Source organism: Lissotriton helveticus, chromosome 1_2 (assembly GCF_964261635.1).
Source record: "Lissotriton helveticus chromosome 1_2, aLisHel1.1, whole genome shotgun sequence".
NCBI classification, from domain to species: Eukaryota; Metazoa; Chordata; class Amphibia; order Caudata; family Salamandridae; genus Lissotriton; species Lissotriton helveticus.
Genome location: NC_136058.1, coordinates 458,855,644 through 458,881,243, shown reverse-complemented (window position 1 = coordinate 458,881,243; position 25,600 = coordinate 458,855,644). Strand labels below are relative to the sequence as shown.

At 60.6% G+C, this 25,600-nt stretch overlaps 2 protein-coding genes across 3 annotated transcripts in view; one reads left to right on the top strand and one right to left on the bottom strand.

Annotated features, from left to right (window-relative positions):
• Positions 1-17,037, bottom strand: part of LOC144807734 (uncharacterized) — a 28,874-nt gene extending 11,837 nt beyond the window's left edge. Inside the window, exons 1-2 of one of the 2 annotated variants that reach the window (XM_078673400.1) lie at positions 16,907-17,037; positions 4,978-5,043 (exon numbers count right to left, since the gene is read on the bottom strand). The gene's annotated coding sequence lies outside the window, so the exon portion shown is untranslated. Of the gene's footprint in view, positions 1-4,977; positions 5,044-16,803 lie in introns of both variants that reach the window. The other variant, XM_078673401.1, reaches the window with a different exon arrangement.
• LOC144807732 (uncharacterized) overlaps positions 1-25,600 on the top strand; it is a 770,734-nt gene that overhangs the window by 420,295 nt on the left and 324,839 nt on the right. The window contains 1 exon segment of the mRNA XM_078673398.1: positions 2,005-2,025. Within this exon segment, the coding sequence (XP_078529524.1) occupies positions 2,005-2,025 (21 nt within the window).

Sequence of the window (25,600 nt, the reverse complement as noted above, 5' to 3'; positions counted from 1 at the left end):
AGAACCAGGTCCTGGAACCAGAACCAGAAGAAATAAGGAATGTAACTGTAATGAATCTGAGTGACTCTGTGCTTACAAATGATATGATTTCTGTGCTAGAAAAAGGCATGAGTTTTTGTCAAAATGATGTTGGTGATTTTTGTAAAACCAAAATTGATTTGTTCAAGTTCACAAGACGTTTAAAATTGAAAAAACATTTCGAAATGAACAAAACAATAAATAAAGAATTGCAGCCAAATTTGGGTATGATGACGACTGGTGATTACTGTATACAAGACATTGTAGATGCCCGACTACTATTATCACTAACTGATTGTGAAGATGAGGTGTTACTAACGGACCGAATTATGAGGGATCTTGACATAAACACTGATTACAACATCACCAGTAGCCTTAGGGAGAAATCAACATGGACACCAACACTCACATCTGGTAACAATATAGACTTATTCTTTAAAGCCGTTACATGTGATCTTGAGAAACACAACTCTAAGAACACTGTCAAACATCTACACAGGGACAACTTATCTCAGGGAGAAAGAAGAGCCCTCTTAGAACTAAGCCAGAACAGAGAACTCATGATCAGGGAAGCTGACAAGGGGGGAAATATGGTGATAATGCGAAGTACAGACTATGACAGTGAAATTCTCACCCAACTAAACAACAATGAATGTTATGAAAAACTGGCCGACAACCCCATATGGAAACTCACAGACTACATTAACAAACTACTGAAAAAATGGCATGGGTCGGGTCTCATAGATGACCATGAACTAACCTATTTGAAAGTGGACAGGCCTAAGTACCCATGCATTTATACAGTGCCAAAAGTACACAAACACCTAACCTCTCCACCAGGAAGGCCAATAATATCAGGCATAGGAGGACCAACAGAGAGACTATCAGAATTTGTGGACATGTTCCTAAAACCTTTAGTGCTAAATCTCCCCTCATACATCAGGGACACAAAGCACATACTGGGCATCATGGCAGACTTACCATGGGAAGAGAACATGCTATTGGTCACACTAGACGTCGTCTCCCTATATACATGCATAAAGAGGGAAACGGGGCTTACAGCAGTAAGGAGAATGATGAACAAGAGACCAGCAAGTGCATGGTCACACACAGAGATGATCTTAGAAATGGTAGAAACCATCTTGGATAACAACGTTTTCTTATATAAAGATCAATGGTATCGACAAAAACAAGGGGTGGCCATGGGCTCTAGATTTTCGCCTTCATACGCTAATCTAGTGATGGGGAGATTCGAAGAAACTAGAATCTGGGGCGCACCGGCATCAGAATGGAACAATGATATACTGTTCTGGGGCAGATACATTGATGACTGCATCATGATTTGGACAGGCACAACTGAGAAACTAAATCAATTCCATGAGTACCTGAACCACAATGACCAAAATATACAATTCACAATGGAATTTAGCAATAAGAAACTTGCGTTTCTTGATGTAGAATTCTATATAGAAAAAGAAACAATTCAAAGCAGACTATTCAGGAAAAGCACAGCGTGCAATTCCCTATTACATGCAACGAGTGCACATCCAGAACACCAAAAGAGAGCAATCCCTTATGGAGAACTAATCAGGACTCGCCGCAATTGCAGCAATGAAGTTGAATTCCAAACTCAGAAGAAAGGGGTAATCAAAAGATTTGAGAATAGAGGGTACAAAAGGAACCATCTGCTCAAAGCAGCTGAAAGAATAGACACAATAAGCAGAACAGACACACTAAGGGACAAGGAGCAGAGGCAAAAAAGAAAGGATGACAAAATCAGACTCGTAACTGGTTACAATAACTGGGCAACAATCCTAAGAAAGAGTCTAAACAAACACTGGCACCTACTAAGGGCAGACACTATGCTAAGGGAACATATAACAGAGAGACCAACAATAACCTTTAGAAGAGGGAGAACACTGAAAAACATACTAAGCCCAAGCTATCCCCAAGCACATAAAAAGAACACATGGCTATCAGAACCAGGGTTCTACAGCTGTGGGAGCTGTGCAGCCTGTAAATGGGCTTACAAAAAGAAAAAAGATTTCCAAGGACCAAATAACACCAAAAAATACCGTATCCTTAGTACCATTAACTGTCTAACCAAATATGTAGTCTACGCTTTAGACTGCAAATGCGGTAAAAGATATGTAGGCAGCACCAAGAGGCCATTAAGGGACAGGATCAATGAACACATCAGGGCAGTAAAACAGGGAGACATGCGATACCCCGTAGCTGCACATATGTCCTTATGCCCCGAACAAACTACTAACCGCTCTTTCAAATATTTTGGATTTGAACACACCCCCTGTAATCCAAGAGGTGGCAATAGGGAACTGTCACTACGCAGGAGAGAGGCAACTTGGATCATGACTCTGAAAAGTGTGGAACACGGTCTTAATATTGACCCAGAGTATCATTTTTTTCTGGGTACACAGTAGACAAACATCATAACCAGACATGAACAGAATGACTGTGGACTGCTATCTACATATATGTACTGAACACTTAACAAACAAATGTATACCATCTCCCATTCACTTTAAAAAGTTAAGAGACACCTGAGGATTGAATATACTAACATGTGCAATGATGACCACCCTTTGCAAGAATGACATGACTTTATAATATGTGTGCACCATAACAACAAAATGTATGATATTTTACTATTATTATATATATTTTTTTATTATTAATAATATAACGTTGATAAGACCACCTTGTGGCAAAAGTTTTGTACTGTACCCTTCTTTTATGGAGAATAGGAACCATACCACTATAGTACCCACACCGCACGAAAAGAAAGCACTGCGCGTCAAAAACGAGCTAACACAAATCCTGATCAACAGTCACAGGAAAATAGACACTGTAATCTGTAATCAATAGAATCAATAAATAAAATACTGGTACAATGAAAATGTACTCACGAAACCGAGCACATAAGAGCACATAGGAGCACTTTTCCCAAACTCCCCCCCCCCCCTGTAATAAACATTGATACAAATCACAAAAAAGTGTGAGATCAAGGGAGAGGTGAGAACCTTATTGCAAAATCCGAGATAACTACCTATCGGGATAATATAGTGGCAACCGGTTCGACTAAAGACTCCTAGGTCTACGCCACCCTATGATAGCAGATAGGGTAAGATGGCCGCCGCGTTAGCAAGGATACTTCCTAAACAACATGAACACTGTTGAAACCTAACCGGAAACGGTCACGAATCACGTGACTCAGGGCGTTCCCGGTTGGAAAACATTAGCGCGAAACACAGGAGACAGATTACTGCACCCGAAATACGGAGCAGCGGGGACACTCGAGGACTCGATAATAAGAAAAGCGAAAGGTAAGCTAACAAGGGAGACTCGAATAACGAGGTGTAGAGGGCGCGTTGGGAGAACCTGCAGCCTAACCATGCTGTCAGGTCTCTCTCATAACTGTGAGGGGCACGACGTACTTGGTGGAGGTATAGATATCAGAAGATTAACCTGCACGGATGGCCATTATTTGAGCTCACTGTGAAATGGCACTTGTAACAATATCTACAACATATCAGTATATATAGCAATTATAAAGAACAGCTAATCTAATAATGGTGAGAACCACACGTAATCACATTTATAAGTGCACGTGTCATGGACCATCTGACACTTTCCTAGCAGCCGTATAAAGGCTAAACTCACTAACCTAAATATTTAATGGCGAACTCTGAATTTAATTATTTAGAATCACCAAAAGGATTTGTAAACGAACAAAATCTTAATAAAACATCATATTGACTTACAGCTGCCTCTAAACAAACCGATACTGTGGCATATAACGGAAGATCAATCTACAAACAAACCGAGGTCCCCTAACAGATACCCCTTCGAGGGTTGGAATTATCACCTCAAGGAAGGTGAGTGACAGACCATAACAAAATTGGAGACATCACAACATAGTTATTACATGTTAAGGAGTTGAGATCATATTTATAACCCTACCATGATCCTCTTCTCTTCACACAGAAAAAAGAACACTCGAGGAAAATAGGTACCCAGGGCACTTACCTCACATTTACTTCACGCATGCCACTATAGCATATTATTAGACCTCACCAACTGAAATCTTCACCCCGGTAATTAGTTTCACAACGCACAACTAAATAATTTTAAAAACTCAAAATTTAAGAGCATGACAAAACGAATCACTAATTTCTCCATATCTCAATGGGTGCACTAGAGAAACCTCTCAAGTTTGGAGAGCAAATCATGTACAACTGTGGTTGCTTTTTAAATACAACTTCCCGTAAATTAACATGCACAAATGTATATGAGCATTGCTAATAAAACCCACCACCGCCTGCTAGAGTAACATAAAAATGATGTATAACAACAATCTGTTCAAATGGAACCGAAAGTGTTACAAATATATTACCTTTTCTCACCTAACAGCCTTGAAAAAGTCAAGGGTTACATTCCCTACTGACGAAACACGTGTTGGCTGTGACATCGATCAAAATAATAAACAACACCTGCAGAACAACCTGAATTACAAGGACCTCAAAAGTTTTTGTTTAATTTGCGTAACCTATGTATGAGTGGAATACAAATATGCAAACTTGTGCTGAATACTGTAATGTGTGCTAAGGAGTGTTCGAATGCTGTTTAGGCTTGGCCTAATTTAGAAGAGGAAGTGTGGTTCTCTTCTCCTTATAGCACCATTCCCGAGATAGAATCAACAAACACAGTAAGGTGTACAGTCCCCTGAGGCGCCATATCCTAGTACAATACCACCAACCTAACCTTATATCTGCGAGATTAGTGTCCAAGCTTGTATAACGCTAAACGAATCAGTCCGCAAGTTAAGAAATATAACTTAACTGATCTATCCTTCTCTCGATAAAACCCCCTGACTTAAGGAACAATAGAACGCTTAAGTGGTTCATAAGAACTATTCACTACAAGAAGATAAACGCTTACCCGAGGGTGCAAAAGTTCATCAGCCTCAGCCTTCCATCGTCCTCCTGATTCACACAAGCACTTCCTCTGGAAGGAAAACACATAAAACAATTGCAGATGGTTATGAACTGAATTAAAAGTAAAGTAAAAGAGCAGTGGATGTGAAATTGTAAATGTGAATGAAGAAAAAACTGCTTATATACAGGAAAGAATATCACTCACAATATATAGGAGAGGACCATACGTCCTAGACTGATTAGGTATGTAAATTAAGTGATTAATTGAGCACAGAAGTTAGAGAAGACTAGATAGAAAGCATAACAAATGTTTGTATTCTTTTGCAGTTTCTAACCTCCACGAGAAAGGGTTTGTGGCACGTCTATCTGCATTAGTTCGGAAGATAGGAACACCTCTCGGGAAAAGAAGCCTCTGTTGACAGGCGGTCTCTTCCTTTTCCCCCTTCCCCCCTTAGTGCACCTCTATTTGGTAAATAATAGAAAGAACAGGTGGTGCACCTGTGGGGCATTGGGAATTGTCGTCGTTCTGCTCTGTGTAAGTCATTGGTAAGATCCTTCTGACATTTGATGGATACTCTTGTCACAAACCTGACAGATATCCGTCCGCTTTATTTAGGTGGTTTAGGATATAATGCAGTGGTAATAAGAGATGGGATAAGCTTTGCATTTGTGACGGATTCCCTGCCTGTCCAACCCTAACAGGCCTGTGTTCTTTATCTTAAACAGAGGCAATGACAGCCCATAATGGATTGTGAATGAGTAGAAGACGCAAAGCTAATAAAAAACATCTCCATCCCTGATCATATGGGATTCATTAGTATAGGGAAGATGATGTTTTAATGGCCGCCCACCAGGGTCCTTGCCCGCTCCTATATTTTTAAATGCATGCAGCCCTATGGAGAAACGTGTAATATTAAAGCATTGAACAAAAGTCCCGAGTTTGCCACCACATTGGGCTACGCACTGAATCCCTGTCGCAGTGCACTCCAGTGATACTCGAAGCATGGCCCGGGGCGGCCTGCGACCCTCCTGACCTTTAAAATGCAGCCCACGTGTAAACTGCAGCTCTGAGCTGCTGTTTATTCAACTCTGCACTAACATAAAAAAAACAATATTAAACAAAGTCATTTATTTCAAGGTTAATTTAAGTTAACTAAATTAATAACTATGGTGTCCTGCACTGCTTAACCTTAGAACTACCCTCATTTTAAAAACTTCTTGCAGTAAAAGAGTGATAGTCTGCTCAAAATTCAAAAGCTGTATTTCATTCACGTGCACAAGTGTTTCACCATAGTATATCAGATGATATCACTGCATTGAGAAGTATTTTTAGGTCTCGCAAGACTTCTAGGTGAAAAACGGGGAAATCAAGCTGACCTGGAATCGCACACGCTCGTGCATGTGCGTTTCCTTTTCAGCTACCCCATTGGCTTTAGCGTGCGTCTTTTAAACCCTCCCATGCTCGTGACGGAACCGTTCCGTCACGAGCCTCGTGTGGGCTGTGCTGGTGACGGAACGGTTCCGTCACGGCCTGCTCGCCGCGCCTGCACTGACGTTCTAAAGAGCGAGCGGGGCCGTGACGGAACCGTTCCGTCACGAGTACCGGAGCGCCGCGCGGCACCGCCTCCCCCTTAGCGCTGCGGCGGAATAGCTGCCGCAGCGAAGGGGTTAATGAAAGACTGCACGCTATTGGCCAAAGGCGGGCACATTGGTCTGCTCACGGCCTATTGGTGTCTATTACGTGCTTAATACGCGTAATAAACACCAATAGGCCGTCATGTGGTTTCAATTATACTGCCCAGACACGGGCGCGATAATTCAAAGCACATCTCCTGTGGTGCACACGCGCCACTCAGGGGGATTGTTCATTTTCGGATCCATTTCTTAGGGAAGCAACGGCTGACGTCTTGTTTTATAGAGCGGCTCCTCACTGCTTAGCAGTTAAAATGGGGTTAGTGTGGTAACAGTACATTAACAGTGTGTGTATATATATATATATTTTTTTATCTTGGTAAAATGAATCCCCCCTCCCTTAATTGTAGTCCCTCACTTCGTCCAAGTGACTAAGAATACTGCACATTCCTGCCTCTAGCCCTTCAAGTGGGAGGGGAGGTCCAACTGTGATACTTCAATAAAAGTCACAAAGAAATGGCTGTTGGCTGGTCACGCTTGTTCTGCATCCTGCATGCTTCAGTTGCCTGATTATCTGGCACCCTGCAGGTAACCTTCAGGGAAGCTGCCCTGGTGGGAAACTACCCCCCCCCCCCAAAGAAAAAGAAACAGCTTATTAGTGAGAAAGGTGTCAAGGGTGCACGGACTCCTGGCGTTTGTGTGCAGGCAGCAGTCTAGGATTTTACAGACACTCATTCTTCTACACTGATGTTTGATTTCCTGCCAACACTCCAACTCTGACTCACTCAGTCGCCTACATTCACGCTCATTCTCCTATTCTTACCACTACTACACTCTCTCTCTCTGGCACTCTTACTCGCTTCAACCCGCACTCTTGTACGTTCCGCTGCACTCACTCTGACGCGTCTGTCTGTGACACTCTCCTTTAGTCACTGGAAATAATGAGACCCCTTAGGCCCGCAGCACAACAAGCAACCGATGACTTTACAAGCACTGTGAAGAATTTGCCACATTTTTCTCTGATAAAATAACTAACATTGAACTTTCTCTCAAACCACCAACCTCCACCGCCTGCATCAAAGATGCCCCCTTGAGCAACAAGGGTCCCCAAGAGCCATAAATGATGGCTGTGCCTCACTCCCAGCAACACAGAGCTCCAGCCTCCGCCCTCTGCAACTGGTGAACGCTGCAACATGGACACCATGCAGCCACACCCCTGAAGAAGGTCTCCTCAGATCCCTTGTGAGCATAAAGTCAACATCTCACAGGTTCAACCCCTCCCTGTGGCGCTGGACAAACAAATCTCAGTCACATCAGCTCGATGCAGCCCCCCACGACACCCCCGGACAGGAAAGACTGCAGTATAGAGACGGCAAGGCTGAGCATCTTAGACAGGGGGCCCCCCTTAGAGGACAGAACCCCCCCTCAGAGGACAGCCCCCCCCTCAGAGGACAGGGCGCCCCCCTCAGAGGACAGGGCCCCCCCCCTCAGAGGACAGCGCCCCCCCCTCAGAGGACAGCCCACCCCAGAGGACAGCCCCCCCTCAGAGGACAGGACCCCCCTCAGAGGACAGGGCCCCCCCAGAGGACAGCCCCCCCCTCAGAGGACAGCCCCCTTCAGAGGACAGGACGCCCCCTCCCTCAGGGGACAGGACCCCCCCTCCCTCAGGGGACAGACCCCCCTCATAGGACAGACCCCCCTCAGAGGACAGGACCCCCCCCAGAGGACAGGACCCCCCCCAGAGGACAGGACCCCCCCCAGAGGACAGCCCCCCTCCTCAGAGGACAGGACCCCCCCACAAAGGCAGCCCACAGGACAGTACCCCCCCATCAGAGGACAGGACCCCCCCTCAGCGGACAGGACCCCACCCTCAGCGGACAGGATCCCCCCCCAGAGGGCAGCCCCCCTCCTCAGAGGACAGGACCCCCCCACAAAGGCAGCCCACCCACAGGACAGTACCCCCCCATCAGAGGACAGGACCCCCCTCAGCGGACAGGACCCCCCCCTCAGCGGACAGGATCCCCCCCCAGAGGGCAGCCCCCCTCCTCAGAGGACAGCCCACCCACAGGACAGGACCCCCCATCAGAGGACAGGACCCCCCATCAGAGGACAGGACCCCCCCATCAGAGGACAGCCCCCCCTCAGAGGACAGACCCCCCTCAGAGGACAGCCCACCCACAGGACAGGACCCCCCCATCAGAGGACAGCCCCCCTCTCAGAGGACAGGACCCCCCTCAGAGGACAGCCCCCCCTCTCAGAGGACAGGACCCCCCTCAGAGGACAGGACCCCCCTCAGAGGACAGGACCCCCCCATCAGAGGACAGCCCCCCTCTCAGAGGACAGGACCCCCCTCAGAGGACAGGACCCCCCCCTCAGAGGACAGCCCCCCCTCTCAGAGGACAGGACCCCCCCATCAGAGGACAGGACCCCCCCATCAGAGGACAGCCCACCCACAGGACAGGACCCCCCCTCAGAGGACAGGACCCCCCTCAGCTGACAGGACCCCCCCTCAGCGGACAGGATCCCCCCCCAGAGGGCAGCCCCCCTCCTCAGAGGACAGGACCCCCCCACAAAGGCAGCCCACCCACAGGACAGTACCCCCCCATCAGAGGACAGGACCCCCCTCAGAGGACAGGACCCCCCCCTCAGAGGACAGCCCCCCCCTCTCAGAGGACAGGACCCCCCCATCAGAGGACAGGACCCCCCCATCAGAGGACAGCCCACCCACAGGACAGGACCCCCCCTCAGAGGACAGGACCCCCCCTCAGCTGACAGGACCCCCCCCCAGAGGGCAGCCCCCCTCCTCAGAGGACAGGACCCCCCCACAAAGGCAGCCCACCCACAGGACAGTACCCCCCCATCAGAGGACAGGACCCCCCCTCAGCGGACAGGATCCCCCCCCAGAGGGCAGCCCCCCTCCTCAGAGGACAGCCCACCCACAGGACAGGACCCCCCATCAGAGGACAGGACCCCCCCCATCAGAGGACAGGACCCCCCCATCAGAGGACAGGACCCCCCCATCAGAGGACAGCCCCCCCTCAGAGGACAGACCCCCCCTCATAGGACAGCCCACCCACAGGACAGGACCCCCCCATCAGAGGACAGCCCCCCTCTCAGAGGACAGGACCCCCCTCAGAGGACAGGACCCCCCCCTCAGAGGACAGCCCCCCCCCCCTCAGAGGACAGCCCCCCTCTCAGAGGACAGGACCCCCCCTCAGAGGACAGGACCCCCCCATCAGAGGACAGCCCCCCCTCTCAGAGGACAGGACCCCCCTCAGAGGACAGGACCCCCCCTCAGAGGACAGCCCCCCCTCTCAGAGGACAGGACCCCCCCCTCAGAGGACAGGACCCCCCCCTCAGAGGACAGCCCACCCACAGGACAGGACCCCCCCTCAGAGGACAGCCCCCCCTCAGAGGACAGGACCCCCCTCAGAGGACAGGACCCCCCCCCTCAGAAGACAGGACCCCCCCCCTCTCAGAGGACAGGACCCCCTCAGAGGACAGGACCCCCCCCTCAGAGGACAGGACCCCCCCCTCAGAGGACAGGACCCCCCCCCTCAGAGGACAGGACCCCCCCCCCTCAGAGGACAGGACCCCCCCCTCAGAGGACAGGACCCCCCTCAGAGGACAGGACCCCCCCCTCAGAGGACAGGACCCCCCCTCAGAGGACAGGACCCCCCCATCAGAGGACAGGACCCCCCCATCAGAGGACAGCCCCCCCATAGAGGACAGACCCCCCCCCTCAGAAGACAGGACCCCCCCCCCTCTCAGAGGACAGGACCCCCTCAGAGGACAGGACCCCCCCCCTCAGAAGACAGGACCCCCCCTCAGAGGACAGCCCACCCACAGGACAGGACCCCCCTCAGAGGACAGGACCCCCCCTCAGAGGACAGGACCCACCCCCCTCAGAGGACAGGACCCCCCTCCCTCAGAGGACAGGACCCCCCTCAGAGGACAGCCCCCCCTCTCAGAGGACAGGACCCCCCCTCAGAGGACAGGACCCCGCCTCAGAGGACAGGACCCCCCCTCAGAGGACAGGACCCCCCCTCAGAGGACAGGACCCCCCCCCAGAGGACAGCCCCCCCCTCAGAGGACAGGACCCCACCCCCAAGAGGACAGGACCCCACCCCCAAGAGGACAGGACCCCACCCCCAAGAGGACAGGACCCCACCCCCAAGAGGACAGGACCCCACCCTCAAGAGGACAGGACCCACCCTTAAGAGGACAGCCCCCCCCCCTCAGAGGACAGGACCCCCCCCTCAGAGGACAACCCCCCCCCCTCAGAGGACAGCCCCCCCTCAGAGGACAGGACCCCACCCCCCAGAGGACAGGACCCCACCCCCCAGAGGACAGGACCCCACCCCCCCCAGAGGACAGCCCCCCCCTCAGAGGACAAACCCCCCCCCCTCAGAGGACAGCCCCCCTCAGAGGACAGGACCCCCCCTCAGAGGACAGGACCCCCCCTCAGAGGACAGGACCCCCCCTCAGAGGACAGGACCCCCCCTCAGAGGACAGGACCCCCCCTCAGAGGACAGGACCCCCCCCTCAGAGGACAGGACCCCCCTCAGAGGACAGGACCCCCCTCAGAGGACAGGACCCCCCTCAGAGGACAGGACCCCCCCTCAGATGACAGCCCCCCCCCCCTCAGAGGACAGCCCCCCCCTCAGAGGACAGGACCCCCCTCAGAGGACAGGACCCCCCCTCAGATGACAGGACCCCCCCTCAGATGACAGGACCCCCCCTCAGATGACAGCCCCCCCCCCTCAGAGGACAGCCCCCCCTCTCAGAGGACAGGACCCCCCACAGGACAGGACCCCCCTCAGAGGACAGGACCCCCCCTCAGAGGACAGGACCCCCCCTCAGAGGACAGGACCCCCCCTCAGAGGACAGGACCCCCCCTCAGAGGACAGACCCCCCTCAGAGGACAGGACCCCCCTCAGAGGACAGACCCCCCTCAGAGGACAGGACCCCCCTCAGAGGACAGGACCCCCCCAGAGGACAGGACCCACCCACAGGACAGGACCCCCCCTCAGAGGACAGGACCCACCCCCAGAGGACAGGACCCACCCCCAGAGGACAGGACCCCCCTCAGAGGACAGGGCCCCCCACTCAGAGGACAGGACCCCCCCATCAGAGGACAGCCCCCCCTCAGAGGACAGCCCCCCCTCAGAGGACAGCCCCCCCTCAGAGGACAGGACCCCCCTCTCAGAGGACAGGACCCCCCCCATCAGAGGACAGCCCCCCCTCAGAGGACAGACCCCCCTCAGAGGACAGCCCACCCACAGGACAGGACCCCCCCCTCAGAGGACAGGACCCCCCCTCAGAGGACAGACACCCCCTCAGAGGACAGACGCCCCCTCAGAGGACAGACCCCCCTCAGAGGACAGGACCCCCCCCTCAGAGGACAGCCCACCCACAGGACAGGACCCCCCCTCAGAGGACAGGACCCCCCCTCAGAGGACAGACCCCCTCAGAGGACAGACACCCCCTCAGAGGACAGACACCCCCTCAGAGGACAGACCCCCCTCAGAGGACAGGACCCCCCTCAGAAGACAGGACCCCCCCTCAGAGGACAGCCCCCCCCCCTCAGAGGACAGGACCCCCCCTCAGAGGACAGGACCCCACCCCCCAGAGGACAGGACCCCCCCTCAGAGGACAGGACCCCCCCCAGAGGACAGGACCCCACCCCCCCCAGAGGACAGGACCCCCCCTCAGAGGACAGGACCCCCCCTCAGAGGACAGGACCCCCCCTCAGAGGACAGGACCCCCCCTCAGAGGACAGGACCCCCCCTCAGAGGACAGGACCCCCCTCAGAGGACAGGACCCCCCTCAGAGGACAGGACCCCCCTCAGAGGACAGGACCCCCCTCAGAGGACAGGACCCCCCCCTCAGAGGACAGCCCCCCCCCCCTCAGAGGACAGCCCCCCCTCTCAGAGGACAGACCCCCCACAGGACAGGACCCCCCCTCAGAGGACAGGACCCCCCCTCAGAGGACAGGACCCCCCTCAGAGGACAGGACCCCCCCTCAGAGGACAGGACCCCCCCTCAGAGGACAGACCCCCCTCAGAGGACAGACCCCCCTCAGAGGACAGGACCCCCCTCAGAGGACAGGACCCCCCCAGAGGACAGGACCCCCCCTCAGAGGACAGCCCACCCACAGGACAGGACCCCCCCTCAGAGGACAGGACCCACCCCCAGAGGACAGGACCCCCCTCAGAGGACAGGGCCCCCCACTCAGAGGACAGGACCCCCCCATCAGAGGACAGCCCCCCCTCAGAGGACAGCCCCCCCTCAGAGGACAGCCCCCCCCTCTCAGAGGACAGGACCCCCCCCATCAGAGGACAGCCCCCCCTCAGAGGACAGACCCCCCTCAGAGGACAGCCCACCCACAGGACAGGACCCCCCCCTCAGAGGACAGGACCCCCCCTCAGAGGACAGACACCCCCTCAGAGGACAGACCCCCCTCAGAGGACAGACCCCCCTCAGAGGACAGGACCCCCCCCTCAGAGGACAGCCCACCCACAGGACAGGACCCCCCCTCAGAGGACAGGACCCCCCCTCAGAGGACAGGACCCCCCCTCAGAGGACAGACACCCCCTCAGAGGACAGACACCCCCTCAGAGGACAGACACCCCCTCAGAGGACAGACACCCCCTCAGAGGACAGACACCCCCTCAGAGGACAGACACCCCCTCAGAGGACAGGACCCCCCCTCAGAAGACAGGACCCCCCCTCAGAAGACAGGACCCCCCCTCAGAGGACAGCCCCCCCCCCCTCAGAGGACAGGACCCCCCCTCAGAGGACAGCCCACCCACAGGACAGGACCCCCCTCAGAGGACAGGACCCCCCCTCAGAGGACAGGACCCCCCCTCAGAGGACAGGACCCACCCCCAGAGGACAGACCCCCCTCATAGGACAGGACCCCCCTCAGAGGACAGCCCCCCCTCTCAGAGGACAGGACCCCCTCAGAGGACAGGACCCACCCCCAGAGGACAGCCCCCCCCTCAGAGGACAGGACCCCCCCCTCAGAGGACAGGACCCCCCCCTCAGAGGACAGGACCCCCCCCCTCTCAGAGGACAGGACCCCCCTCAGAGGACAGGACCCCCCTCAGAGGACAGGACCCCCCTCAGAGGACAGGACCCCCCCCCCAGAGGACAGGACCCCCCCCCCCCAGAGGACAGGACCCCCCCCAGAGGACAGGACCCCCCCCCCAGAGGACAGGACCCCCCCCCTCAGAGGACAGGACCCCCCCCCTCAGAGGACAGGACCCCCCCCTCAGAGGACAGGACCCCCCCCAGAGGACAGGACCCCCTCAGAGGACAGGACCCCCCACTCAGAGGACAGGACCCCCCACTCAGAGGACAGGACCCCCCCTCAGAGGACAGGACCCCCCCTCAGAGGACCCCCCCCTCAGAGGACAGGACCCCCCCCCCCTCAGAGGACAGGACCCCCCCCTCAGAGGACAGGACCCCCCCCTCAGAGGACAGGACCCCCCTCCTCAGAGGACAGGACCCCCCTCCTCAGAGGACAGGACCCCCCTCCTCAGAGGACAGGACCCCCCTCCTCAGAGGACAGGACCCCCCCCTCAGAGGACAGGACCCCCCCCTCAGAGGACAGGACCCCCCCTCAGAGGACAGGACCCCCCCCTCAGAGGACAGCCCCCCCCTCTCAGAGGACAGCCCCCCCCTCTCAGAGGACAGGACCCCCCCATCAGAGGACAGCCCCCCCTCAGAGGACAGGACCCCCCCTCAGAGGACAGGACCCCCCCCTCAGAGGACAGGACCCCCCCCTCAGAGGACAGGACCCCCCCCTCAGAGGACAGCCCCCCCCTCAGAGGACAGCCCCCCCTCAGAGGACAGCCCCCCCTCAGAGGACAGCCCCCCCTCAGAGGACAGGACCCCCCCTCAGAGGACAGGACCCACCCCCAGAGGACAGAACCCCACTCAGAGGACAGGACCCCCCCTCAGAGGACAGGACCCACCCCCAGAGGACAGACCCCCCTCAGAGGACAGAACCCCCCTCAGAGGACAGAACCCCCCTCAGAGGACAGAACCCCCCTCAGAGGACAGCCCCCCCTCAGAGGACAGGACCCCCTCAGAGGATAGGACCCCCCCCTCAGAGGACAGAACCCCCCTCAGAGGACAGCCCCCCCTCAGAGGACAGGACCCCCCCTCAGAGGACAGGACCCCCCCTCAGAGGACAGGACCCCCCCTCAGAGGACAGGACCCACCCTCAGAGGACAGGACCCACCCTCAGAGGACAGCCCCCCCTCAGAGGACAGGACCCCCCCTCAGAGGACAGGACCCCCCCTCAGAGGACAGGACCCCCCCTCAGAGGACAGACACCCCCTCAGAGGACAGACGCCCCCTCAGAGGACAGACCCCCCTCAGAGGACAGGACCCCCCCCCAGAGGACAGGACCCACCCCCAGAGGACAGGACCCCCCCCCTCAGAGGACAGGACCCCCCCCAGAGGACAGACCCCCCTCAGAGGACAGAACCCCCCTCAGAGGACAGACCCCCCCCCCCCTCAGAGGACAGGACCCCCCCCAGAGGACAGACCCCCCCTCAGAGGACAGAACCCCCCTCAGAGGACAGGACCCCCCCCAGAGGACAGACCCCCCTCAGAGGACAGAACCCCCCTCAGAGGACAGACCCCCCCTCAGAGGACAGCCCCCCCTCAGAGGACAGGACCCCCCCTCAGAGGACAGGACCCACCCCCAGAGGACAGACCCCCCTCAGAGGACAGAACCCCCCTCAGAGGACAGACCCCCCCCCCTCAGAGGACAGGACCCCCCCTCAGAGGACAGGACCCCCCCTCAGAGGACAGGACCCCCTCAGAGGACAGGACCCCCCCTCAGAGGACAGAACCCCCCTCAGAGGACAGACCCCCCCTCAGAGGACAGCCCCCCCTCAGAGGACAGCCCCCCCTCAGAGGACAGACCCCCCCTCAGAGGACAGCCCCCCCTCAGAGGACAGGACCCCCCCTCAGAGGACAGGACCCACCCCCAGAGGACAGACCCCCCTCAGAGGACAGAACCCCCCTCAGAGGACAGACCCCCCCTCAGAGGACAGACCCCCCTCAGAGGACAGGACCCCCCCTCAGAGGACAGGACCCCCCCTCAGAGGACAGCCCCCCCTCAGAGGACAGGACCCCCCCCCCTCAGAGGACAGACCCCCCCCCCTCAGAGGACAGGACCCCCCCTCAGAGGACAGGACCCCCCCTCAGAGGACAGGCCCCCCCCCCTCAGAGGACAGGACCCCCCTCAGAGGACAGGACCCCCCCTCAGAGGACAGGACCCCCCCTCAGAGGACAGGACCCCCCCTCAGAGGACAGGACCCCCCCCTCAGAGGACAGGCCCCCCCCCCCTCAGAGGACAGGACCCCCCTCCTCAGAGGACAGGACCCCCCTCCTCAGAGGACAGGACCCCCCCCTCAGAGGACAGGACCCCCCCCTCAGAGGACAGGACCCCCCCTCAGAGGACAGGACCCCCCCTCAGAGGACAGGACCCCCCTCCTCAGAGGACAGGACCCCCCTCAGAGGACAGGACCCCCCCCTCAGAGGACAGGGCCCCCCCCCTCAGAGGACAGGACCCCCCCCCCTCAGAGGACAGGACCCCCCCTCAGAGGACAGGACCCCCCCTCAGAGGACAGGGACCCCCCCTCAGAGGACAGGACCCCCTCAGAGGACAGCCCCCCCTCAGAGGACAGCCCCCCCTCAGAGGACAGGACCCCCCTCTCAGAGGACAGGACCCCCCCCATCAGAGGACAGCCCCCCCTCAGAGGACAGACCCCCCTCAGAGGACAGCCCACCCACAGGACAGGACCCCCCCCTCAGAGGACAGGACCCCCCCTCAGAGGACAGACACCCCCTCAGAGGACAGACGCCCCCTCAGAGGACAGACCCCCCTCAGAGGACAGGACCCCCCCCCAGAGGACAGGACCCCCCCTCAGAGGACAGGACCCCCCCCTCAGAGGACAGGGACCCCCCCTCAGAGGACAGGACCCCCCCCCTCAGAGGACAGGACCCCCCCTCAGAGGACAGGACCCCCCCCCTCAGAGGACAGGACCCCCCCCCTCAGAGGACAGGACCCCCCCCCTCAGAGGACAGGACCCCCCCCCTCAGAGGACAGGACCCCCCCCCTCAGAGGACAGAACCCCCCCCCGGACAGGAAAGACTGCAGGTCTGAGCCCCTCACCAGGCCCGAGGACTGACGGAGCACAGAGGGGGCCCCACCGCGGGGGGGGGGCGGGACAGGTCAGGCCGCGCCGGGGGGGGGCGCAGCGCACGCGCTCACTCACTGAGCCCCCACCGGCCGCGGGTCCGAGGCTCGCACCCGCGAGGAGCCCCCGCCGCCGCTGCTGCTGTTCGAGGCTCCCAGCGTTCAAGGCTCCAACCGCTTCCGCCACGAACAGGACCCAGCTTCCCACGCCTCCCATTGGTTACTGCTAAAGCAGCTCCGGTTCATATTGGCTGCCATCCTCCTCATTACCATTGGTTGCAGCTGGTGACAGCGCAGCATCGGATTGGCTGCCACCCTCCGCGCTCCCATTGGATGCTATAACAAGCAGTGGGAGTTTCTCCGTGTAAAGTTTGTGTTCTGCCCGCGAGGCAGGCGCGCTTCTGACTTGTTGACCTAAGGACGCCGCTCATTGGCTTCAGTCACTGCACGCGCAAGAAAGGAAGAACGGCTCTGATTGGGTCAAACATCGGCTCCAGGATGGAACCGTTGCCCGGAGTGAAGCTGCCTTTCAACCCCCCCTCGAGGGGGCGGGGCCAGGGGAGGATACATTGGGGGCCAGGGGAGGGTACATGGGGGCCAGGGGAGGGTACATGGGGGCCCAGGGGAGGGTACATGGGGGTCAGGGTAGGATACATGGAGGCCAGGGGAGGGTACATGGGGGGCCAGGGGAGGGTACATGGGGCCAGGGGAGGATACATGGGGGCCAGGGGAGGGTACATGGGGGTCAGGAGAGGATACATGGGGGCCAGGGGAGGATACATGGGGCCAGGGGAGGGTACATGGGGGCCAGGGGAGGGTACATGGGGGCCCAGGGGAGGGTACATGGGGGCCAAGGGAGGGTACATGGGGGCCAGGGGAGGGTACATGGGGGGCCAGGGGAGGGTACATGGGGGGCCAGGTGAGGGTACATGGGGGCCAGGGGAGGATACATGGGGGGCCAGGGGAGGGTACATGGGGGCCCAGGGGAGGGTACATGGGGGGCCAGGGGAGGGTACATGGGGGCCAGGAAAGGGTACATGGGGGCCCAGGGGAGGGTACATGGGGGCCAGGGGAGGATACATGGGGGCCCAGGGGAGGGTACATGGGGGCCCAGGGGAGGATACATGGGGGCCAAGGGAGGGTACATGGGGGCCCAGGGGAGGGTACATGGGGGCCAGGGGAGGATACATGGGGGCCAGGGGAGGGTACATGGGGGGCCAGGGGAGGGTACATGGGGGCCAGGGGAGGATACATTGGGGGCCAGGGGAGGGTACATGGGGGCCAGGGGAGGATACATTGGGGGCCAGGGGAGGGTACATGGGGGCCAGGGGAGGGTACATGGGGGCCCAGGGGAGGGTACATGGGGGTCAGGGTAGGATACATGGAGGCCAGGGGAGGGTACATGGGGGGCCAGGGGAGGGTACATGGGGGCCAGGGGAGGATACATGGGGGCCAGGGGAGGGTACATGGGGGGCCAGGGGAGGGTACATGGGGGCCAGGGGAGGATACATGGGGGCCAGGGGAGGGTACATGGGGGGCCAGGGGAGGGTACATGGGGGCCAGGGGAGGATACATGGGGGCCAGGGGAGGGTACATGGGGGCCCAGGGGAGGGTACATGGGGCCCAGGGGAGGGTACATGGGGCCAGGGGAGGGTACATGGGGCCAGGGGAGGATACATGGGGGCCAAGGGAGGGTACATGGGGGCCCAGGGGAGGGTACATGGGGGCCAGGGGAGGATACATGGGGGCCAGGGGAGGGTACATGGGGGGCCAGGGGAGGGTACATGGGGGCCAGGGGAGGATACATTGGGGGCCAGGGGAGGGTACATGGGGGCCAGGGGAGGATACATTGGGGGCCAGGGGAGGGTACATGGGGGCCAGGGGAGGGTACATGGGGGCCCAGGGGAGGGTACATGGGGGTCAGGGTAGGATACATGGAGGCCAGGGGAGGACACCTGGGGGTCACGGGAGGGTACATGGGGGTCAGGGGAGGATACATGGGGGTCAGGGGAGGGTACATGGGGGTCAGGGGAGGATACATTGGGGGCCAGGGGAGGATACATTGGGGGCCAGGGGAGGGTACATGGAGGCCAGGGGAGGACACCTGGGGGTCACGGGAGGGTACATGGGGGCCCAGGGGAGGATACATGGGGGCCAAGGGAGGGTACATGGGGGCCCAGGGGAGGGTACATGGGGGCCAGGGGAGGATACATGGGGGCCAGGGGAGGGTACATGGGGGGCCAGGGGAGGGTACATGGGGGCCAGGGGAGGATACATTGGGGGCCAGGGGAGGGTACATGGGGGCCAGGGGAGGATACATTGGGGGCCAGGGGAGGGTACATGGGGGCCAGGGGAGGATACATTGGGGGCCAGGAGAGGATACATGGGGGTCAGGGTAGGATACATGGAGGCCAGGGGAGGACACCTGGGGGTCACGGGAGGGTACATGGGGGTCAGGGGAGGATACATGGGGGTCAGGGGAGGGTACATGGGGGTCAGGGGAGGATACATTGGGGGCCAGGGGAGGATACATTGGGGGCCAGGGGAGGGTACATGGGGGCCAGGGGAGGATACATTGGGGGCCAGGAGAGGATACATGGGGGTCAGGGTAGGATACATGGAGGCCAGGGGAGGACACCTGGGGGTCACGGGAGGGTACATGGGGGTCAGGGGAGGATACATGGGGGTCAGGGGAGGGTACATGGGGGTCAGGGGAGGGTACATGGGGGCCCAGGGGAGGGTACATGGGGGCCAGGGGAGGATACATTGGGGGCCAGGGGAGGGTACATGGGGGCCAGGGGAGGACACCTGGGGGTCACGGGAGGGTACATGGGGGTCAGGGGAGGACACCTGGGGGTCACGGGAGGGTACATGGGGGCCAGGGGAGGGTACATGGGGGCCCAGGGGAGGGTACATGGGGGCCAGGGGAGGATACATTGGGGGCCAGGGGAGGGTACATGGGGGCCAGGGGAGGATACATTGGGGGCCAGGAGAGGATACATGGGGGTCAGGGTAGGATACATGGAGGCCAGGGGAGGACACCTGGGGGTCACGGGAGGGTACATGGGGGTCAGGGGAGGATACATGGGGGTCAGGGGAGGGTACATGGGGGTCAGGGGAGGATACATGGGGGTCAGGGGAGGGTACATGGGGGTCAGGGGAGGATACATGGGGGTCAGGGGAGGGTACATGGGGGGGCCAGGGGAGGGTACATGGGGCCAGGGGAGGATACATTGGGGCCAGGGGAGGGTACATGGGGCCCAGGGGAGGGTACATGGGGCCAGGGGAGGGTACATGGGGACCAGGGGAGGGTACATGGGGGTCAGGAGAGGATACATGGGGGCCAGGGGAGGGTACATGGGGGCCAGGGGAGGGTACATGGGGGCCCAGGGGAGGGTACATGGGGCCAGGGGAGGGTACATGGGGGCCAGGGGAGGGTACATGGGGGCAAGGGGAGGATACATGGGGCCAGGGGAGGGTACATGGGGGGCCAGGGCAGGATACATGGGGGCCAGGGGAGGATACATGGGGCCAGGGGAGGGTACATGGGGGCCCAGGGCAGGGTACATGGGGGGCCAGGGCAGGATACATGGGGGCCAGGGAAGGATACATGGGGCCAGGGGAGGGTACATGGGGGGCCAGGGGAGGGTACATGGGGGCCAGGGGAGGGTACATGGGGGCCCAGGGGAGGGTACATGGGGGGCCAGGGGAGGGTACATGGGGGCCATGGGGAGGATACATGGTGTCCAGGGGAGGGTACATGGGGGGCCAGGGGCGGGTACATTGGGGCCCAGGAGAGGATACATGGGGGCCAGGGGAGGGTACATGGGGGCCAGGGGAGGGTACATGGGGGGCTAGGGGAGGGTACATGTGGGCCAGGGGAGGGTACATGGGGGCCAGGGGAGGATACATGGGGGCCAGGGGAGGGTACATAGGGGGCCAGGGGAGGGTACATGGGGGCAAGGGGAGGATACATGGGGGCCAGGGGAGGGTACATAGGGGGCCAGGGGAGGGTACATGGGGGCCAGGGGAGGGTACATGGGGGTCAGGGGAGGGTACATGGGGCCCAGGGGAGGGTACATGGGGGGCCAGGGGAGGGTACATGGGGGGCCAGGGGAGGATACATGTGGGGCTAGGGGAGGATACATGGGGGCCAAGGGAGGATACATGGGGGCCAAGGGAGGATACATGGGGGCCAGGGGACGGTACAAGGAGGCCAGGGGAGGGTACATGGGGGGCCAGGAGAGGATACATGGTGTCCAGGGGAGGATACATGGGGGCCAGGGGAGGATACATTGGGGGCCAGGGGAGGGTACATGGGGGTCAGGAGAGGATACATGGGGGCCAGGGGAGGATACATGGGGCCAGGGGAGGGTACATGGGGGCCAGGGGAGGGTACATGGGGGCCCAGGGGAGGGTACATGGGGGCCAGGGGAGGGTACATGGGGGCCCAGGGGAGGGTACATGGGGCCAGGGGAGGGTACATGGGGGCCCAGGGGAGGGTCCATGGGGGCCAGGGGAGAGTACATGGGGGCCCAGGGGAGGGTACATGGGGCCAGGGGAGGGTACATGGGGGCCAGGGGAGGGTACATGGGGGCCCAGGGGAGGGTACATGGGGGCCAGGGGAGGGTACATGGGGGCCCAGGGGAGGGTACATGGGGCCAGGGGAGGGTACATGGGGGCCAGGGGAGGATACATGGGGGCCAGGGGAGGATACATTGGGGGCCAGGGGAGAGTACATGGGGGTCAGGAGAGGATACATGGGGGCCAGGGGAGGATACATGGGGCCAGGGGAGGGTACATGGGGGCCAGGGGAGGGTACATGGGGCCAGGGGAGGGTACATGGGGGGCCAGGGGAGGGTACATGGGGGCCCAGGGGAGGGTGCATGGGGGGCCAGGGGAGGGTACATGGGGCCAGGGGAGGATACATGGGGGACAGGGGAGGGTACATGGGGGCCCAGGGAAGGATACATGGGGGACAGGGGAGGATACATGGGGGCCAGGGGAGGGTACATGGGGGCCCAGGGGAGGGTACATGGGGGCCAGGGAAGGATACATGGGGGCCAGGGGAGGAGCCATGGGGCCAGAGAAGGGAAGGATACATGGGGGCTCAGGGTAGGATACATGGGGGCCAGGGGAGGATACATGGGGGCCCAGGGGAGGATACATGGGGACCAGGGGAGGGTACATCGGGGCCAGGAGAGGATACATAGGGGCCAGGGGAGGGTACATGGGGGGCCAGGAGAGGATACATAGGGGCCAGGGGAGGGTACATGGGGGGCCAGGGGAGGGTACATGGGGGCCCAGGGGAGGGTACATAGGGGCCAGGGGAGGGTACATGGGGGCCCAGGGGAGGGTACATGGGGGGCCAGGGGAGGGTACATGGGGGCCCAGGGGAGGGTACATTGGGGCCAGGGGAGGGTACATGGGGGGGCAGGGGAGGGTACATGGGGGCAGGGGAGGATACATGGGGGGCCAGGGGAGGATACATGGGGCCAGGGGAGGAGCCATGGGGGCAGAGAAGGGGCGGGGCCAGGCGGGGCCAGGAGAGGATACATAGGGGCCAGGGGAGGGTACATGGGGGCCAGGGGAGGATACATGGGGGGCCAGGGCAGGATACATGGGGGCCAAGGAAGGATACATGGGGGCCAAGGGAGGATACATGGGGGCCAGGGCAGGGTACATGGGGGCCCTGGGGAGGGTACATGGGGGCCAGGGGAGGGTACATGGGGGGGCAGGGGAGGGTACATGGGGGGCAGGGGAGGATACAAGGGGGGCCAGGGGAGGATACATGGGGGGCCAGGGGAGGATACATGGGGCCAGGGGAGGAGCCATGGGGCCAGAGAAGGGGCGGGGGCCATGGGGTCACAGAAGGGAAGGATACATGGGGGCCCAGGGGAGGATACATGGGGGGGCCAGGAGAGGATACATATGGGCCAGGGGAGGGTACATGGGGGGCCAGGAGAGGATACATAGGGGCCAGGGGAGGGTACATGGGGGGCCAGGAGAGGATACATAGGGGCCAGGGGAGGGTACATGGGGGGCCAGGAGAGGATACATAGGGGCCAGGGGAGGGTACATGGGGGCCCAGGGTGGGATACATGGGGGCCCAGGGGAGGGTACATGGGGGGCCAGGGGAGGGTACATGGGGGCCAGGGGAGGGTACATGGGGCCAGGGGAGGGTACATGGGGGGCCAGGGGAGGGTACATGGGGGCCCAGGGGAGGGTGCATGGGGGGCCAGGGGAGGGTACATGGGGCCAGGGGAGGATACATGGGGGACAGGGGAGGATACATGGGGGCCAGGGGAGGGTACATGGGGGCCCAGGGAAGGATACATGGGGGCCAGGGAAGGATACATGGGGGCCAGGGGAGGAGCCATGGGGCCAGAGAAGGGAAGGATACATGGGGGCCCAGGGGAGGATACATGGGGGCCAGGGGAGGATACATGGGGGCCCAGGGGAGGATACATGGGGACCAGGGGAGGGTACATCGGGGCCAGGAGAGGATACATAGGGGCCAGGGGAGGGTACATGGGGGGCCAGGAGAGGATACATAGGGGCCAGGGGAGGGTACATGGGGGGCCAGGGGAGGGTACATGGGGGCCCAGGGGAGGGTACATAGGGGCCAGGGGAGGGTACATGGGGGCCCAGGGGAGGGTACATGGGGGGCCAGGGGAGGGTACATGGGGGCCCAGGGGAGGGTACATGGGGGCCAGGGGAGGGTACATGGGGGGGCAGGGGAGGGTACATGGGGGGCAGGGGAGGATACATGGGGGGCCAGGGGAGGATACATGGGGCCAGGGGAGGAGCCATGGGGGCAGAGAAGGGGCGGGGCCAGGCGGGGCCAGGAGAGGATACATAGGGGCCAGGTGAGGGTACATGGGGCCAGGGGAGGATACATGGGGGGCCAGGGGAGGATACATGGGGGCCAGGGGAGGGTACATGGGGGGCCAGGAGAGGATACATAGGGGCCAGGGGAGGGTACATGGGGGGCCAGGAGAGGATACATAGGGGCCAGGGGAGGGTACATGGGGGGCCAGGAGAGGATACATAGGGGCCAGGCGAGGGTACATGGGGGGCCAGGAGAGGATACATAGGGGCCAGGGGAGGGTACATGGGGGGCCAGGAGAGGATACATAGGGGCCAGGGGAGGGTTCATGGGGGCCAGGGGAGGGTTCATGGGGGCCCAGGGGAGGGTTCATGGGGGCCAGGGGAGGGTTCATGGGGGCCCAGGGGAGGGTACATGGGGGCCCAGGGTGGGATACATGGGGGCCCAGGGGAGGGTACATGGGGGGCCAGGGGAGGGTACATGGGGGCCAGGGGAGGGTACATGGGGGCCAGGGGAGGATACATGGGGGCCCAGGGGAGGGTACATGGGGGCAAGGGGAGGATACATGGGGGCCAGGGGAGGGTACATAGGGGGCCAGGGGAGGGTACATGGGGGCCAGGGGAGGGTACATGGGGGTCAGGGGAGGGTACATGGGGCCCAGGGGAGGGTACATGGGGGGCCAGGGGAGGGTACATGGGGGGCCAGGGGAGGATACATGTGGGGCTAGGGGAGGATACATGGGGGCCAAGGGAGGATACATGGGGGCCAAGGGAGGATACATGGGGGCCAGGGGACGGTACAAGGAGGCCAGGGGAGGGTACATGGGGGGCCAGGAGAGGATACATGGTGTCCAGGGGAGGATACATGGGGGCCAGGGGAGGATACATTGGGGGCCAGGGGAGGGTACATGGGGGTCAGGAGAGGATACATGGGGGCCAGGGGAGGATACATGGGGCCAGGGGAGGGTACATGGGGGCCAGGGGAGGGTACATGGGGGCCCAGGGGAGGGTACATGGGGGCCAGGGGAGGGTACATGGGGGCCCAGGGGAGGGTACATGGGGCCAGGGGAGGGTACATGGGGGCCCAGGGGAGGGTCCATGGGGGCCAGGGGAGAGTACATGGGGGCCCAGGGGAGGGTACATGGGGCCAGGGGAGGGTACATGGGGGCCAGGGGAGGGTACATGGGGGCCCAGGGGAGGGTACATGGGGGCCAGGGGAGGGTACATGGGGGCCCAGGGGAGGGTACATGGGGCCAGGGGAGGGTACATGGGGGCCAGGGGAGGATACATGGGGGCCAGGGGAGGATACATTGGGGGGCAGGGGAGAGTACATGGGGGTCAGGAGAGGATACATGGGGGCCAGGGGAGGATACATGGGGCCAGGGGAGGGTACATGGGGGCCAGGGGAGGGTACATGGGGCCAGGGGAGGGTACATGGGGGGCCAGGGGAGGGTACATGGGGGCCCAGGGGAGGGTGCATGGGGGGCCAGGGGAGGGTACATGGGGCCAGGGGAGGATACATGGGGGACAGGGGAGGGTACATGGGGGCCCAGGGAAGGATACATGGGGGACAGGGGAGGATACATGGGGGCCAGGGGAGGGTACATGGGGGCCCAGGGGAGGGTACATGGGGGCCAGGGAAGGATACATGGGGGCCAGGGGAGGAGCCATGGGGCCAGAGAAGGGAAGGATACATGGGGGCTCAGGGTAGGATACATGGGGGCCAGGGGAGGATACATGGGGGCCCAGGGGAGGATACATGGGGACCAGGGGAGGGTACATCGGGGCCAGGAGAGGATACATAGGGGCCAGGGGAGGGTACATGGGGGGCCAGGAGAGGATACATAGGGGCCAGGGGAGGGTACATGGGGGGCCAGGGGAGGGTACATGGGGGCCCAGGGGAGGGTACATAGGGGCCAGGGGAGGGTACATGGGGGCCCAGGGG